Here is a 14,462-nt window from a genome sequence, read left to right on the forward strand (position 1 = left end):
TGCATCAAACTGATGGTCTAAGTCATAACACAGATGGTCCTGGTTGGCAGGCTAGAAAAGAAATCTGCGTTGGAAACAATGCTTTGGCTCTGGCTCTGGCTCTGAGGCTATCTTCAGGTGGAGCCTAATGAAAGGAAGTGAAAAATGTATCCTTCTTGGCAGGAGATTCTAACAAATTCCAAAGACCAGTGGAAAGTTCTCTTTGATGTACATTACAGTACAATAATCTAGGTTATTAGTATGATTTTAATTGTACCTCTGTCAATGTAGCAGAAGAGCAAAAGTATGGGCTAACTTGGTTTTCTTAATTTAGAATGTCAAATCCAGAAATTAGAGTGACTGCAAATTTTAAGGATGATAAATAAAGTAATTAAAAAATTGAAGCAGTATCTATTAAACATGCAAATTTAAAGACAAAGCAAAAAAAAATCATAAAGTACCATTTATTATGGAATTGTATTATTTCTGTTATGTTGACTGGAACAAAGTTAAAAAGATAAAGCTTTTCAGACCTAATTATTTGAGAAAATTTCCATAGATAAAAAGTTAAGTTAAATTTGAACTAAGTCAGGCATTCTGTATTGTATTTAAAACGTAACATCAAACAAAAGTGCCTGCCCCTCAAAATCCATTCTCATATTGGAACATCTGAAATAAGGAAAGTCTGAGTGTAATTGTGTGAAAATGCAGCAACTGCAACTATTACCCACAAGACAACAAACACCAGATCAACCAAAAATAGTTGAGTTCTGATAGTTGGGTTCTGAGGAAGAATCCTGTTGGACTTGAAACAGAACTCTGTTTCTCTCCAGAGATGTTGAGTTTCTCCAGCATTCACTGTATTTTTTTCAGATTTCCAACATCTGCAGTATTTTACCTTTCTTCAGAGGTAGTTCATTGACCAAGGAGTGCTTTAAGATATCCTAAGGATGTGAACAGTCTTAGATGAAAGAAAGTTCTTTCTTGTCTACAATGGATGAGCAAATGCTTGGCAATTAAAATTAATCTTTTTAAAACCTAGCTGATTTAATTTGAAGTCGGCACCACACAATTCTTTTTTTAGAGTGTTTTTTAAATTTCATATATGACGATTTTCAACTCAAAGGAAGCAACTTTGAAGGAAAGGCAAAATTTGTTTTGGCTATTTCACAGAAATTGATCTTGCATTTAGTTATAAATTACTACAAACTTAAGTAAAATACTTATTTTCAGTATTGAGCTATTTTCTCAATGATTTCTATGCTAACAGTAATGGATTAGTGAGGTCATTAAAAATAGAACAGAGGAGTGGAAGCTGGCTTCCATAATAAAGGCTTCTTTCAGATTTTCCATTGTTTTTGTATGTGCGGTGATGAGGACAGATGGAAGGAAGTTTTGCCTTTAAGTGGAAATAACAGAAGGAGAATGCCATTTTTAATTTTTGGATGGCTGTAGAGTGTCCTCAGCAGTTAATCTCTCCCCATATAAAACTTTCTTCTTTAATGAAATCACATTTCCCTGTATTTGCCACATCATGAAGTTCATACATTCCAATAAGTGCATTTAGTGCCAGCACTGGAAAATAGCTGTATCTGGTAACTATTTTCCTGCAAAGTCATTGCTTATAAAAGACAAGAAACAAATAGATATATTTCAATCAATGAGTTACATGTGGAATTATTTTGAATTCTGAAGAATCAAATTATATTTAAAACTATTAGTCATATATTCCTAGTTTAGCTGTAACAAAGCATCTGTGTGATTCCAAAGTTCCACATTATTTCTAAGCTGGGATATGTTACACCCTTTTGTGTTATAAAGCATGAAAGTCAGATGGACAATCACGACATGTAACTTGAAAGGAAAAGCACGGACCAAGAAAATACAGTGGCGCAATATAGACACTTCCTTTTCACTTGGGAATTTGTTACAGAATCAGCTAAAGGAAAAGATTGAACATAAACTTGTATCATTAGAAGAGTAAAAGTCCCAAACTCCTGAAAAATCTAATGATGTGAATGTGGGTGTGTGACTTGCCTAGTCTGAGTAAACACTATAGGAGATGGGGAACGGACCAAGAAAATACAGTGGTGCAATATAGACACTTCCTTTTCACTTGGGAATTTTGTACAGAATAAGCTAATGGAATAAATGTCTTCCATCTGTAAGGTTGCCACATGAAGTCATTTTGAGTAGCTCTAACACAAAGATTGATTGTCTGGATTTTGGGATGTCTGATTTGGAAAGTCAGGGCACATGTGTAATATACTCATTGGTCCAGAGGAGCAATCTGACCCACGAAGAAAAGATTTTTACTTAACTGGACAGTCGCTTCATCTTTACGATGAACTTTCTTCAGCCTAACAGGGTCTCAGTTCCCAATTAAAATGCAATTGTTATCCTATTGACAACCTAGGACCTCGGTCAGCTTTTACATGTATCTGCAAGTTTCTCAGCCAGAATCCAAACCAAAGGTGCTAAGATCAAAGGTCACACATTCTCTCCAGTTCGTGCTTATCCACAGCATGAATATGAGCTGATTTGATAAGAATTGGGAATGTAATAATTAACATAGTAGAAAATAAAGGATAAGTGGTAGAGGTAGTAGAAGATGTGAGACCATTGTTCTTCTGAGGATTAAATCTAGGCTCATTCTTGTGAAATATAAGAGAGATCATTCTTCTCCTTCTTGGGTAGTCCTTTTGGATGGAGGATAAGTTGTTCCCACTCTCGTTTGATCAATTCCAAAATGACTGAGAAGTCCCAACTGCAATTGGCAGACTTTAGTTCTGGGCTGATTTTAGTTCCCTGTGTCTGCATGGGTTTCCTCTGTGTGTTCAAGTTTCCTTCCACAGTCCAAAGCGGGTGGATTAGCTATGCTAAATTGTCCATAGTGTCCAGAGATATGTAGCCTAGGTGGGTTAACCATAGGAAATGCAGTGTTACAGGGATACAGTAGGGGGTTGAGTCTGGATGGGATCAGTGAAAACTCATGGGCTGAACAACCTGTTCCACATTGTAGGTATTCTATGAAAATGCTTAATCCTAACACTGAAAACCTCAAACAGGAAGCATTATTAATTTTATCACACTTGATGATCAGAAAACTTAATGGCTTTTGGATGAAACTTTACAGGCAGGTTACGAACGGGTTCTTTTCTGGACTTTGTTTGCAAGTCGATTTATACACAAGATGGAATACAATGCAGGACAACAGGAAATGGTCATAAATGGGATCTTTAAAATTACACCCATAGAGTCATAGTGTCAGAGTAATAGAGTGCAGAAAAGCCCTTTGGCTAATCAAGATTGAGATTGATGTTCATTAGTCCGACGTTTGTAAATCAGGGGCTCCCTGCATCTGTTTTCCTATGTAAACTGTTGCCTGACAAAATGCAGTTTCATGTTGTTCAATGACTATCACAATAAAATGTGATGACTTGGTACTAGCCGCTTGTAGTTGCAGGTAAAGTACTGCCAGCAATCTTCAAGCTGTGTTAGTCTAAGGGCCAATGTAGTTTACTGCTATTCAGTGACTAACTACAAGTTTCATTTACTCTTAGGAATTTTAACTATTACTAACAAGAGGTGGAGAAATCACATGCTTTCATTGATAGGCTGTGCCAGAGTTCAACCAATTCTCCACTCAAATACTGTTACAACTCAGACTCAGTAGAGCTGAAATATTAACTCTTTTAGAACCATTACCTTACACAATAGTGATCCAGGAAACATTTCTGAATTTCTCAGGGTGTCTCGAGCAAGTCTGGAAATAATATTGTTTGCTTCAATTTGAAGGCACTTTCTAGTTGGAGTTATTGAACTAAATAATAGTTTTTTTTTTCCTTAGTTTTAGAAACAGAAAGTCTTAAAGAAGCTCATTCTGTGAGTGAAGAAGAGGCTACATTCAACTTTATAACTGATGGTGAATTAAATGAATGTTCGCTGTATCCTGGACAATTGTGTCAACATTTCTGTATGAAAACAGCGGAATCATATGAGTGCACTTGTTTCCCAGGATATATTCTGCAAGAAGATGGACATTCCTGCAAGTCAGGTGAGGGAAATCTATAATTACAGTTATCATGAGAGCCATTAGAAGCATTGCCTGAATAGAGCTATCCCCACCGTTTGACTCTGGCCTCCTCCCACACATTCTGTATACCCTATTCTCACCATTACTTACTTACCTGTAGCTTGGGCACTTGACAATCCTGGGTCTTGATTGGATGTTTTACTGACAGCTGCAAGCCCTGTCCTGGTGGCACTAATGTCTACCTCTGATTAGCTGCCAGCTCATGGGAGAGAAGTTGGCCTTTCTGTCCCTAAGATCCTTGTTTCCAGGAACCTTCTGAAAAGTATACTGCTAGAATGTAGCTTGATACTTTGTTTTGCTGTTTAAGACCTTTTGAAACTACCTTTAGCTTTGATTTTTTCCTCTGTGTAATAAACTTGTATTCTTAAAGAATATTTGCAGCCTTGTGAGAATATGTTTAGTGAATAACCACCACAGTAACAAACTGCAAGAATTAAACTAATGATTTATCAAGCCAGGTTTCTTCTGGAATCTGCCTTGTCCAGTATTAATGTTTGCTGGGATCATAAGGAAATCTGCAGTGCCTATTTAGATCAAGAACAGAAGTTTCTGGAAAAGCTAAGCAGGTCTAGCACTATATGTGGTGAAAAAAAATCAGAATTAATGTTTCAGGACTGGTGACCCTTCCTCAGAACTGTTTGGAGGCTGTAAATGTGACTCCAGATGCACAGCAATATAGTTGGCTCTTAACTCCCCACTGAAATGGCATAAAGAGCTACTCAGCTCAAGGGCAATTAGGGATGGGCAACAAATGGGGTCCTTACAGTGATGCCAATATGCCATTAAAGAACAAACAAAATTGGGCTTGTGGAAGAGGGTAAAGATCCAAAAAATCTTACCAGTTCCCTGCTCACTCAAAATCTGTAAGGAATAACTCAGAAAATGTAGTCTTCACTGTTTTTTTTTTAACAGAAATTAGAGCAATTGTACTTGTTTTCCTCTCCAAGATTTAGAATGTGCAAAGATGTACGTTGACGAGAATTAAGATTTGTATTATGGCCAGACAGCTGGTAACAATTGGAGATTTTTGTTTTGCCCTAAGTAATTGCCTTTTCCTTTGTAATCTACATAAAACCAAATAGATAATTTTGCCTAGAGAGTGCTGTGTTATCTTGAACATCTTTTTTTTTTGTTAGTGGCAAGATTGCCAATTCTTAATTGTAAAGGCAGGTTTTTGTTCTAAATGCATGAGTAGTGGGAAACAGCTTGAGGCTGCCCACACACAGTTAAGAACCCTAACACATCCACAAAATGTCATATCGTTCAGCTCCTGGGTGTCATGGGTTTATATCCAACCCAGAAGGAGGGACTGGAGAAGAAAACTTACTTATTCAAAAGACTTTGACTGTCACTTAAATATTTTGAGGCAGTTTTCTCAATTGGCTTAAGACTAGGGTACAATGCTATGAACTTGTCGCTAACTTTTATGCTTCCAAAGCAAAGATACTCATTTTGAATGCTCAGAGTTGGCACATTCATAATTGGCAAAATGATCTGTTTCTGTGCTGAATGTCTCTATGATTTTGTAACAAACCTTTCCAAAAATGTTGCAAGAATAAATAATGTTGAACGTTATTAAGAAACACTGATGCAACTTCACCATGTTTGGAGACTACGGAGTTTTGTTTTGTCTTACCCATTATTATTTCTTAATGTATTGAGTAAAATGGGAGAAACATTTATCTCAGAAGCTTTACTGCATTCATTGTGTTTGCACAAATATGCAACTTCTCACTGCTAGGCATAGTGCATAAGTGTAGTACATAAAATATTTTATAAACAAATAATTATATGTTAACTAGGGTACCAATGGCATGATACTTGTCTCAGTTAACTTAACAAAATGATCATATGTATCAAAAAGGTCGACTGTAAAGCTTAAAAGTATTGCGAGCCTACATGCTGAGTGTTTTCAGTCCTGTGACAATGGTCTTGATTTTGCGATCAAAATTACAATGAGGCTAGAGGCATTTACTGTTATTTCTGTTTAAATTGCACAGCAACTGCAGGTGAGGGTCAGGTGTGTGGTTAAACATAATACTCAAAGACTACAGGCTGGGTTATGCAGCTCTGCTGAAAATGTTACTTTGCTGTCTGACTCATGATTAAATGCATTGAGTAGTGTGAAGGTGCTGCATTTGCAAGGTGGAAATAAACTTAGTTTGTCACAAATCTTTTAACCTCACTCCTTTCCTGCTTTGAACAATGCGATCAATAATAATTACTGCTAAATTATATTTTACATTGAAAATTAACTATTACAATTGAGTCTCTTTTCTTCAGCATTTAATTATTGTTTATTTCAAAAATCTATAATTCATTAATTTTTCAATGTTTTTAACTTTTACTTTCTTTCTCTCTCTCTCTCCAGCTCATCTTTCTTCCGCCTCTATATTTCTCTTGCTGTTTTGGGTTTGCATTGAATTCATCTACTCTAATTCACTTTTCCTTCTTGGTTTATGCACTATTTATTTAAGAATATAGTTCCTCTTCCTCCGGATTTAAGTTTCTGAATGCTTGGTATCCCTCACTGAGATATTATCAACTGCCAATTCCAGCAACTTGTGATGTTAAAAAAATGTTAATATCTAAATATGCAGGGGCAAGTCTAACAATTGGCAAATACTGCTGGATTCCCTGCCACAGCAAATTATGGTCCATTAACACATATAGCCTTACTTCAGAGGAGGTAAATCAAGGTTTCATTTGTGCCAGGCATTAAAAGTAGACCTGCAATCTATTATTCTTTACAAGAACCCCTGTGCCAACACCTGAAAATGTCATCTGTGATAGGAGAATTAATTGGAGGTTCCTTGACAAATGCTAAGATCATTTGAAAGCCAAATTCTTCTTGAGGGCTACTTAATGCATGTTATAAGGGCTGCAATATCCTCAATCTTAATTTAGGTGGCTACCTTTGAAGTAGTATTGTCCCATTTCCACCAGACAGGAAGACTGAAATCTCATTCCAATGAGTACTGTCAGCATGATTTTATTGAATGGTTCAGGTTGGAGGTGCATGTTTAGTGACTGCATTACAGATCTAGAACTATTTCTAATTTACATAGATGATCCAGATGTATAAACTCAATGCAAACTGCTCACAACTGTAAATAATACCAAAGATGGACTGTGTAATGAGAAGAGACAGCTTTGAAATTATCTGGTGAATTTAAATTATAAGCAAATTATAAAGCAAATTATAGAACAAATTATAAGCAAACAGAATGATAAGCCAAAAAAAAATGCAGAGAATTGTAAGGAGCAATGCATAAGAAGGAAAAGTAGGTGAGATGAAATAGCTGAGAGTAAAGTAGAAAGTGACTTGGAAGTCTTCAGTTTAATCAACATTACATATGTCCAATAGATGCAGAATAGCAATGAACAGAGTCAATGCAATTTTGGTCTAGAAAGATAAAATAGAACATAAAACAGATGAGTTAATGCTTAAACTGTACAACATTCAGTGAAGTTTGCATCTTGAATACTTTATCTAATTCTAATTGCCAACAGATGAGAGTTGTTTGTGTACTGGAGGTATTGCAGAAATGGAAAAGGAAGCTAATGTCCAGTATTTGGGCCTGAGTTGACTGCTGCTGTAGCTACTCCTGCCAGGAAATGATATGCCATGCTTGTCTGCCTTGACCAACTTCATATATCCACAGTAGCTCGTCTGCAACCAGTCTATGACATCCATCATCCAATTACCCCTCAGCCTAGCTTTCTGATGCCCTCAATTTTTCTTCTAGAAGATATCTCAATAGCTTTTCAACTCTGATCGAATAGCCAAATCACTGAATTTCTCGGTGTCACTCTTCAGTTACATTTGGCCCTGTAAAGCACATTTTCCATTTGTTTTGAGCCATAAAGGAAGGAATAAATTGACTTGGGTTTTTCTGTTTGGGAGATATGTGGCTTAGGTTTCTTTTAGAGGTGTACAAATTTTTAGGGTTGTTCAGAAAAATTAAGCTAAAAATAAAGCAAACTAATGTATAGAGTTCAACTAATAAGAGATAAAGTTAACACTGATATCAGGAAATTCTTCTTACAAATGATACACTTTATGTTTATGAAACACTTTATGTTTATGAAACATATTTTCAGATAGAGTAGTAGAGATAAAAACCACAAAACCACTGAAAGGTCCCTAGCTGGAACTTTGTGTTGTGGGATGACAAGGGTCTCTTTCCACATGTATTGTATATCTTTATCTTTAATTAACCTATGAACCCAGTGTAATTATTTATTGGGTGAATATAGTGAGTAAACTGTGGAGCCAGTTCAACAAATCCTGATGCAATCTAATTATGCACAGAAGGTCCTCTTTGGTTTAATTAGTGTGTCAATTTTCAAATGAGCTAACATAATTTTGTCTTGATTTCTGTTATAATTTCCCTCCTTACTTATCTGGAAGAAATCATATCTGTAATAATGAATCATGTTTTCTATACAATTGTGATACATGTTTTAAAACCTTACATAATGTTCCTGGCATTCTGTTTCCTCATGGTCTAGTTACCTGTAATGTTCAGATAATATTTAACATTCATATTGCCCCAGTAAGAATGTAAAATGTGCAGGGTACAAAGAAGGGGTGGGATGAAGTCTATTTTATACATATTTAAATTCCCAATATATTTTCAACTTTTCCAACTGAATTAATGAGAGAAATTTTATCCTTATTAACTGCAGGCCCAATTTAAAATCTGTTTAAGTTACATAAACCCTTGTCCAATGATTGGACAGTTACAATAAAATGAATGACTTGGTTGCTACAAAATTGAATGTAGAGGGCCTAGCCATCCTTAATGCTACTTGATGTTTGAATGACAGCTATCCTTTCCACAGTTCCCATACTAGTGTGAAACTTTGTGATGGAATGAAGAAGAGTCAGAAGATGTGGAGGCTTTTGTCAGTTTGTAACCTTAACTTTTATAAGACAACAAGAAAAGTATAAAAATATCAAACCAGTAAGCTGTATTTACAATTCAGACTGTACAGGCCTGCTGGCCTCTGCAGTGTCAAAATAAGGTCATTCGAAGATGACTTCACGCAACTCAGTTCCTTTGAATGAAATTCACAAAGAAGGCCTGCCTGGGTTTCTTTAGCCAATGCTGCTGTGCTGTCAGATGCTGAAGTTGCTGTTCCTTCTGAAGAACGTCCCTATCCTCTTACTCAGTACACTGTTGCAGCTGCTGTATATCCTCGTGGTTCATTGCACAGCCTCATTGTATCCTCCAATTGTCTGGTGCAAAGAATATCAGGATTAAACAATGTTTCTGTCTGTACTGCATTACGATGAGCCCCAGACATGTTCTGCCTGATAACCTAATGTGGAGGAGTCAACTTATGGCCTCCATTGGTCTCAATGGAAGATGTTGTTGCATTGCAGATATGCTGGGCCTTATGGCATGGCATTCTGACATCTGTCTCTAGACAGAGTATAGAATCACTGCCTCTTTCTCAAACATTAGCCGAGAAAGGCAGCAGTGTATGTAGGTTAATGGCGTGGACATTTTATTGTCCAAGGAGTGGAGCGAGCAGCTTCTCTATTTTGTGTACGCTTTGGGTCATTGGAGGGTGAAATGACTTTTGAGAACTAGGATGAATGTTTACAGCTCACCTTATACTATTTGTGTTTTACAGCCATTAGTAGGATTAATTTGCAATGTTGAATGATATAGTCAAACTTGTTTGCAGTCAGGATTTTAGGAAGTGCTTATCCTGAACTGTGTGAGTATCTGTTTCATGGTGTTGCCCGTTTTGAGGGCCTAATATCACATAAAAGTAGAGCCCACTCTCCCCCTTTGAAAAAATCATTTCTTCTGTCCACTCTCGGTGTGATGGCAACCATATTCATTTTGATTGTACATTTGTAGTTTGAATGACGATGGAAGGCAGTACAGGTAGCACGTCATGGAGTGAGTCACAGACTCAGCCTCGCAATGTAGATGATCCTCCCCCACAAACGTTCCTTTATACCTTACCCTCCTTGTCAGCCCCTTTGACATTGATCTTCCCTATGTTCCCACTCAATTCTTATTTATCTCTTCATCTCCTCACTTTATCCCAAGCCCCAGACATACAGCTTAGTTCCACCATAGTCAGGCACAATCCTCCAATGAAGCCAGAGTAGTGATGACCATTGACGACTCCACTTGCAATACTCCTTTCATCTCCAATGGTCTACCATTTCCCACTCTGATATTGTCCCTACTGCATTTCAGGATGCCGCTTCTATTTCCCAGAATTGACTTCCCCAGCACCCTCACCACAACATTGGCTTTTGATAATGCCCTGCCTCCTTAAATTTCAGTGAACTGACTTCCTGGACTGAACATGGTCTGCTGAACGACTGAACAACTTGAAAAGACTTTCCCAATTGATAGATGACCAGACCCCTGAGTAATCTCTGTTCAGCTTCCTGACTGTGTCACTGCTATTGTCTGGACTGGTTGCACTATACATGCAGGATTGACTGTGGCCCACTCCCTGGACTGTGGTGACACTGATTCCCTGACCCTAATCAGCCCAAACTCCTGACTGGCCAATGACCAAGTCCCTGGATTGATATTGGATGATGCCCTTACTGGTCTATACCAGTACCCACTGAGTGAAGACCATCCCCATTGACTTCACTGGAGACTACTCCCCTTAGACTTTTGAGATATGGTCATTTGGTTAAAGCACATGTTGTGGGTTTGCCAAATGCATAGCTGGGACATGCTGCAGGTGTGACACTGACATAACATGGTGCTGTACAGCAACATGTCCACTCTCTTGACATATCTTATTGGCAAAAATGAAAACCTACCTGCCAAGTTTCTGTACTGAAAGGCAAGGCAATTCAGAAGCACTGTAAATCTGTGGTTGTGAATGAAGTGGCAGGATTTAAAAAGGCATGGCATGGCAAGGGAGAAATGCTGTGTATATCCAACTAGGTGCAAAGTGAGTGAGAGTTAAGAGTGCAAGCTAAGAACCATGAGTTGCACCCTGCTGCAATCTATAAAATGGGTACCTGTCTATGCTCACAAGTGGCATGGCAACAACATTACAATGCATTGTATCGTATGTGGTGAATGCCTGATACCAATCTCCAGAGATAAACAATGTAGGACGTCCTAATTATAGGAGGCGTTGGTGAATGCTGGCCAACATAAATGCCTGGCCCAGAGAAGCAAGCAATGAGCACGAGTTGCCAGGTTCATTCAGACTTTCAAGTTAGAATTGTTGCCATCTGGTTTATCTCTGCTGCCGAGGGAGACCAGCCAACTGCGTATGTGAGTTGAGAATAGGAAATACTGAGATGTTAATATATGCAGATGGACCTCGTATTGCTTACAAATGAGCCTCGCATCCTGCAGTTCAAACATTGATTGCAAAATTGGAATTCTTTCTCTTGATATTGAGAATCCGATTTTTCTGATCTCACCATATAATCCCAATTGACTCGTCATTCAGAGGCTGGGAGAATTCAACCGGTGGTATTTTTAAACTAATTATCTTGAAATTGCTGATATCGCAATCATACAACATACTTTGATGACTGAATTTTATAGTGAGATGTTAAGCTCATTTATTTCATGGCCTATGTATTGCTATTTGATACAGAGTATGAAGATGAGGAAGACAGTTTCACAGAAGCAAAGACTACTCAAATATCACAAACTGGACCATCTGTTAAAATGGATCGCTGTGGAGGTATGCTTGTATTAAGAATAATATTGTCAAATAATAATGGAAGAAGGACCTATTGATTTATAGCATGCTCAGTAGGTGTAACTTCTATTTTGTTCAGTAGAACTTCAAATATATATAGGGTTTAATGGAAAGATGTCAATTGAACATGTGTCATTGAAGAAGCAAAAACTGATTTGTAAAAAAAAAACATGGATAAAGTGCACACATCAAATCGGGATATCGTTGAATATCTTCCATAACTTAAGGTTCACTATACCCCCAGAGATGGATGAATGTCTGTAGTGCAATGAAAATGTTAACAAGTTAAATTAAGTTAGTTTGTACCCCATTGTTTTAGTTGTTATGGGAAAGTCTTTGTTTGAATTTTGCAAAGGGTAGGATAGTGAGTGTATAGAAATGTCATACTGATGTTATATGGACTATGGTGGATGTAAGGGACTTTAAGGTTCAAGGCTTCATAGTCAAAAAGGTGAAAGAAAGAGTGAGTTTATTAGTGCCATAACTTTCTACACTTTATTTTAATAAATGCAATTCTCCTTCATTGTCATCTGACTCTCTCTTTTGCACCACCTCCCCCATCACCTTTCTGATATTGGAATAACTATATATGATTGTCATTGCCAATGACAGTTAAAATAGTATAAAACAAAGAACTGCGGATGCTGGAGATCTGAAACAAACTAAAGGGTGGCACAGTAGCTCAGTGGTTAGCACTGCTGCCTCACAGCACCAGGGACCTGGGTTTGATTCCACCCTCCGGCGACTGTCTGTGTGGAGTTTGCACATTCTCCCTGTGTCTGTGAGGGTTTCCTCTGGGTGCTCTGGTTTCCTCCCACAGCCCAAAGATGTGCAGGCTAGGTGGATTGGCCATGCTAAATTGCCCGCAGTGTTCAGGGATGTGTAGATTAGGTGGGTTATAGCGGGATGGACCTGGGTGGGATGCTACAAGGGTCAGTGTGGACTTGTTGGGCCGCAAGGCCCATTTGCACTGTAGGGATTCTATGGATCTATGAAAAACAGAAATTGCCAGAGAGACTCTGGCAGCATCTGCAGAGAGAAAACACTTTTAACACTTTTGAGTTCAGTGACCCTTCTTTAGTCAAAATAATAGTTCTCCTGATTGTCAAATCTTATGAGAAAGGTTCAAACCAACTTCAAAGGGCTGCTTTTAATTCCCTTTTTATCTGATAATAATGGCATGATGAAGACTGGTAAATTAGAGGCAACATTCTGTCTCTGTTTTGGTGTGGCATTCATGAGTATATGGATATTTTCGCTGTAACAGGACTCTAATGTAGTGATAAAATGCAGTGGCAAGACCCATGGCCAATACCAGGCTCACCAGAGGGACATGCCAGGCCCAGTCGGGATCAGAGCAATTTTTACATTGCTGTTGGTTGCCTTGTGGGCCAGGCATAAAAGAAAGTGCTTTTCCAGGAAAAAAGAAAGGAAGCATTGGACTTTCCTCACAAATACCCTTTCCTTCCTCCTAGTTACAGTTTGCTGAACATTATTCCTGTAGCTCATGGCTGGCAATATTCTGCCACCCTGAAATCCTGCTCGTGACCATTGGCAGGTACTGATTCCCAGCAGAATCAAGCAGGACTGGTTCAGGCTCCACTGTGGCCAAATGAGCTTGAAGCTTATGCTGCTGTCTCCATCGTGAATTCAGACCAGAAAATAACATTGAGACTCAAAAATCTGGAGTTTATTTAGCCTCTCGCCAAAGTTCTGTGTACAATCATCATTCACATCATCATACATCACTGCTGATTAGAAGTTGCTGGTATGTAGGCACAATTGAATTTTTATTAAGAATATGTAGCATTACACTACACATTTTTCCAAACAAAAGTTCTAAGAAACGCTTAGAGTTAACTTGGATGCATCATCCATTTTCCCCATGTTAAAGTAAGCGTTTTTTCTTACAGATGCGAGTCCATGCATGCACCATTGCACACAGATTGGAGAGAATACTATTTGTTCCTGTTTCTCTGGTTACAGACTGATGGCTGACCAATTCTCATGTGAAGGTAAATGCATGGTTACATTCTGCAAAATATAAAAGATAATAGCAAATCTTTGGTTAGTTTGAAGTTATTATTTGAATTTCTTTGCTGGAGGTTGTTAAGGCAGATTATATGTTACGACAAATATTGCACAGAGACTTTATCCTTTTTGTTTGTAATTATTTAATGATACTGTAATTTTAAATAAAATTGTGTGCCATAATTTATTGATTATAGATGTGAATGAATGCATAATGGACTCGCACAACTGTTCAAGAGAAGAATCCTGTGTGAATACTGAAGGATCATTCCACTGTGTCCCTGCAAAGATCTGTGAGAATGGCTTTATCCGGAATGCAAATGACAAATGTGTTGGTAAGAATAGAAAGCCCTAGTGCTTGTAACCTTCAAACTGTTGTCTGCTGCTTATTTACTGATCCGAATAGAAGTCTATGCTGCTGTTCCACATGGAATTAGAGATATCAGATTGAAACATAATTTGTCCAGAATTTCTGCCGGGCCTGCCCCAATTGCCTGCTATAGCCTTGGCAGCAGATCAGTGAAAGTTTGAGAAACAGTCTTAAATGGCCCTTTGTGGTGCTGTTAATGGGGATTCTTTGTAGCTATGTTATAGCAGGAGATGTGGAGATTTTGAGCATTCCTGAGAGGCTGTAAGC

At 38.0% G+C, this 14,462-nt stretch overlaps 1 protein-coding gene across 1 annotated transcript in view; it reads left to right on the forward strand.

Annotated features, from left to right (window-relative positions):
- The window catches only part of fbln2 (fibulin 2), a 392,772-nt gene that overhangs the window by 341,284 nt on the left and 37,026 nt on the right, over positions 1-14,462 (forward strand). The window contains exons 6-9 of the mRNA XM_048606751.1: positions 3,830-4,036; positions 11,687-11,776; positions 13,708-13,809; positions 14,023-14,160. Of these exons, the coding sequence (XP_048462708.1) occupies positions 3,830-4,036; positions 11,687-11,776; positions 13,708-13,809; positions 14,023-14,160 (537 nt within the window). The remainder of the gene's footprint in view (positions 1-3,829; positions 4,037-11,686; positions 11,777-13,707; positions 13,810-14,022; positions 14,161-14,462) is intronic.

This window comes from Rhincodon typus, chromosome 16, assembly GCF_021869965.1.
Source record: "Rhincodon typus isolate 14 chromosome 16, sRhiTyp1.1, whole genome shotgun sequence".
NCBI classification, from domain to species: Eukaryota; Metazoa; Chordata; class Chondrichthyes; order Orectolobiformes; family Rhincodontidae; genus Rhincodon; species Rhincodon typus.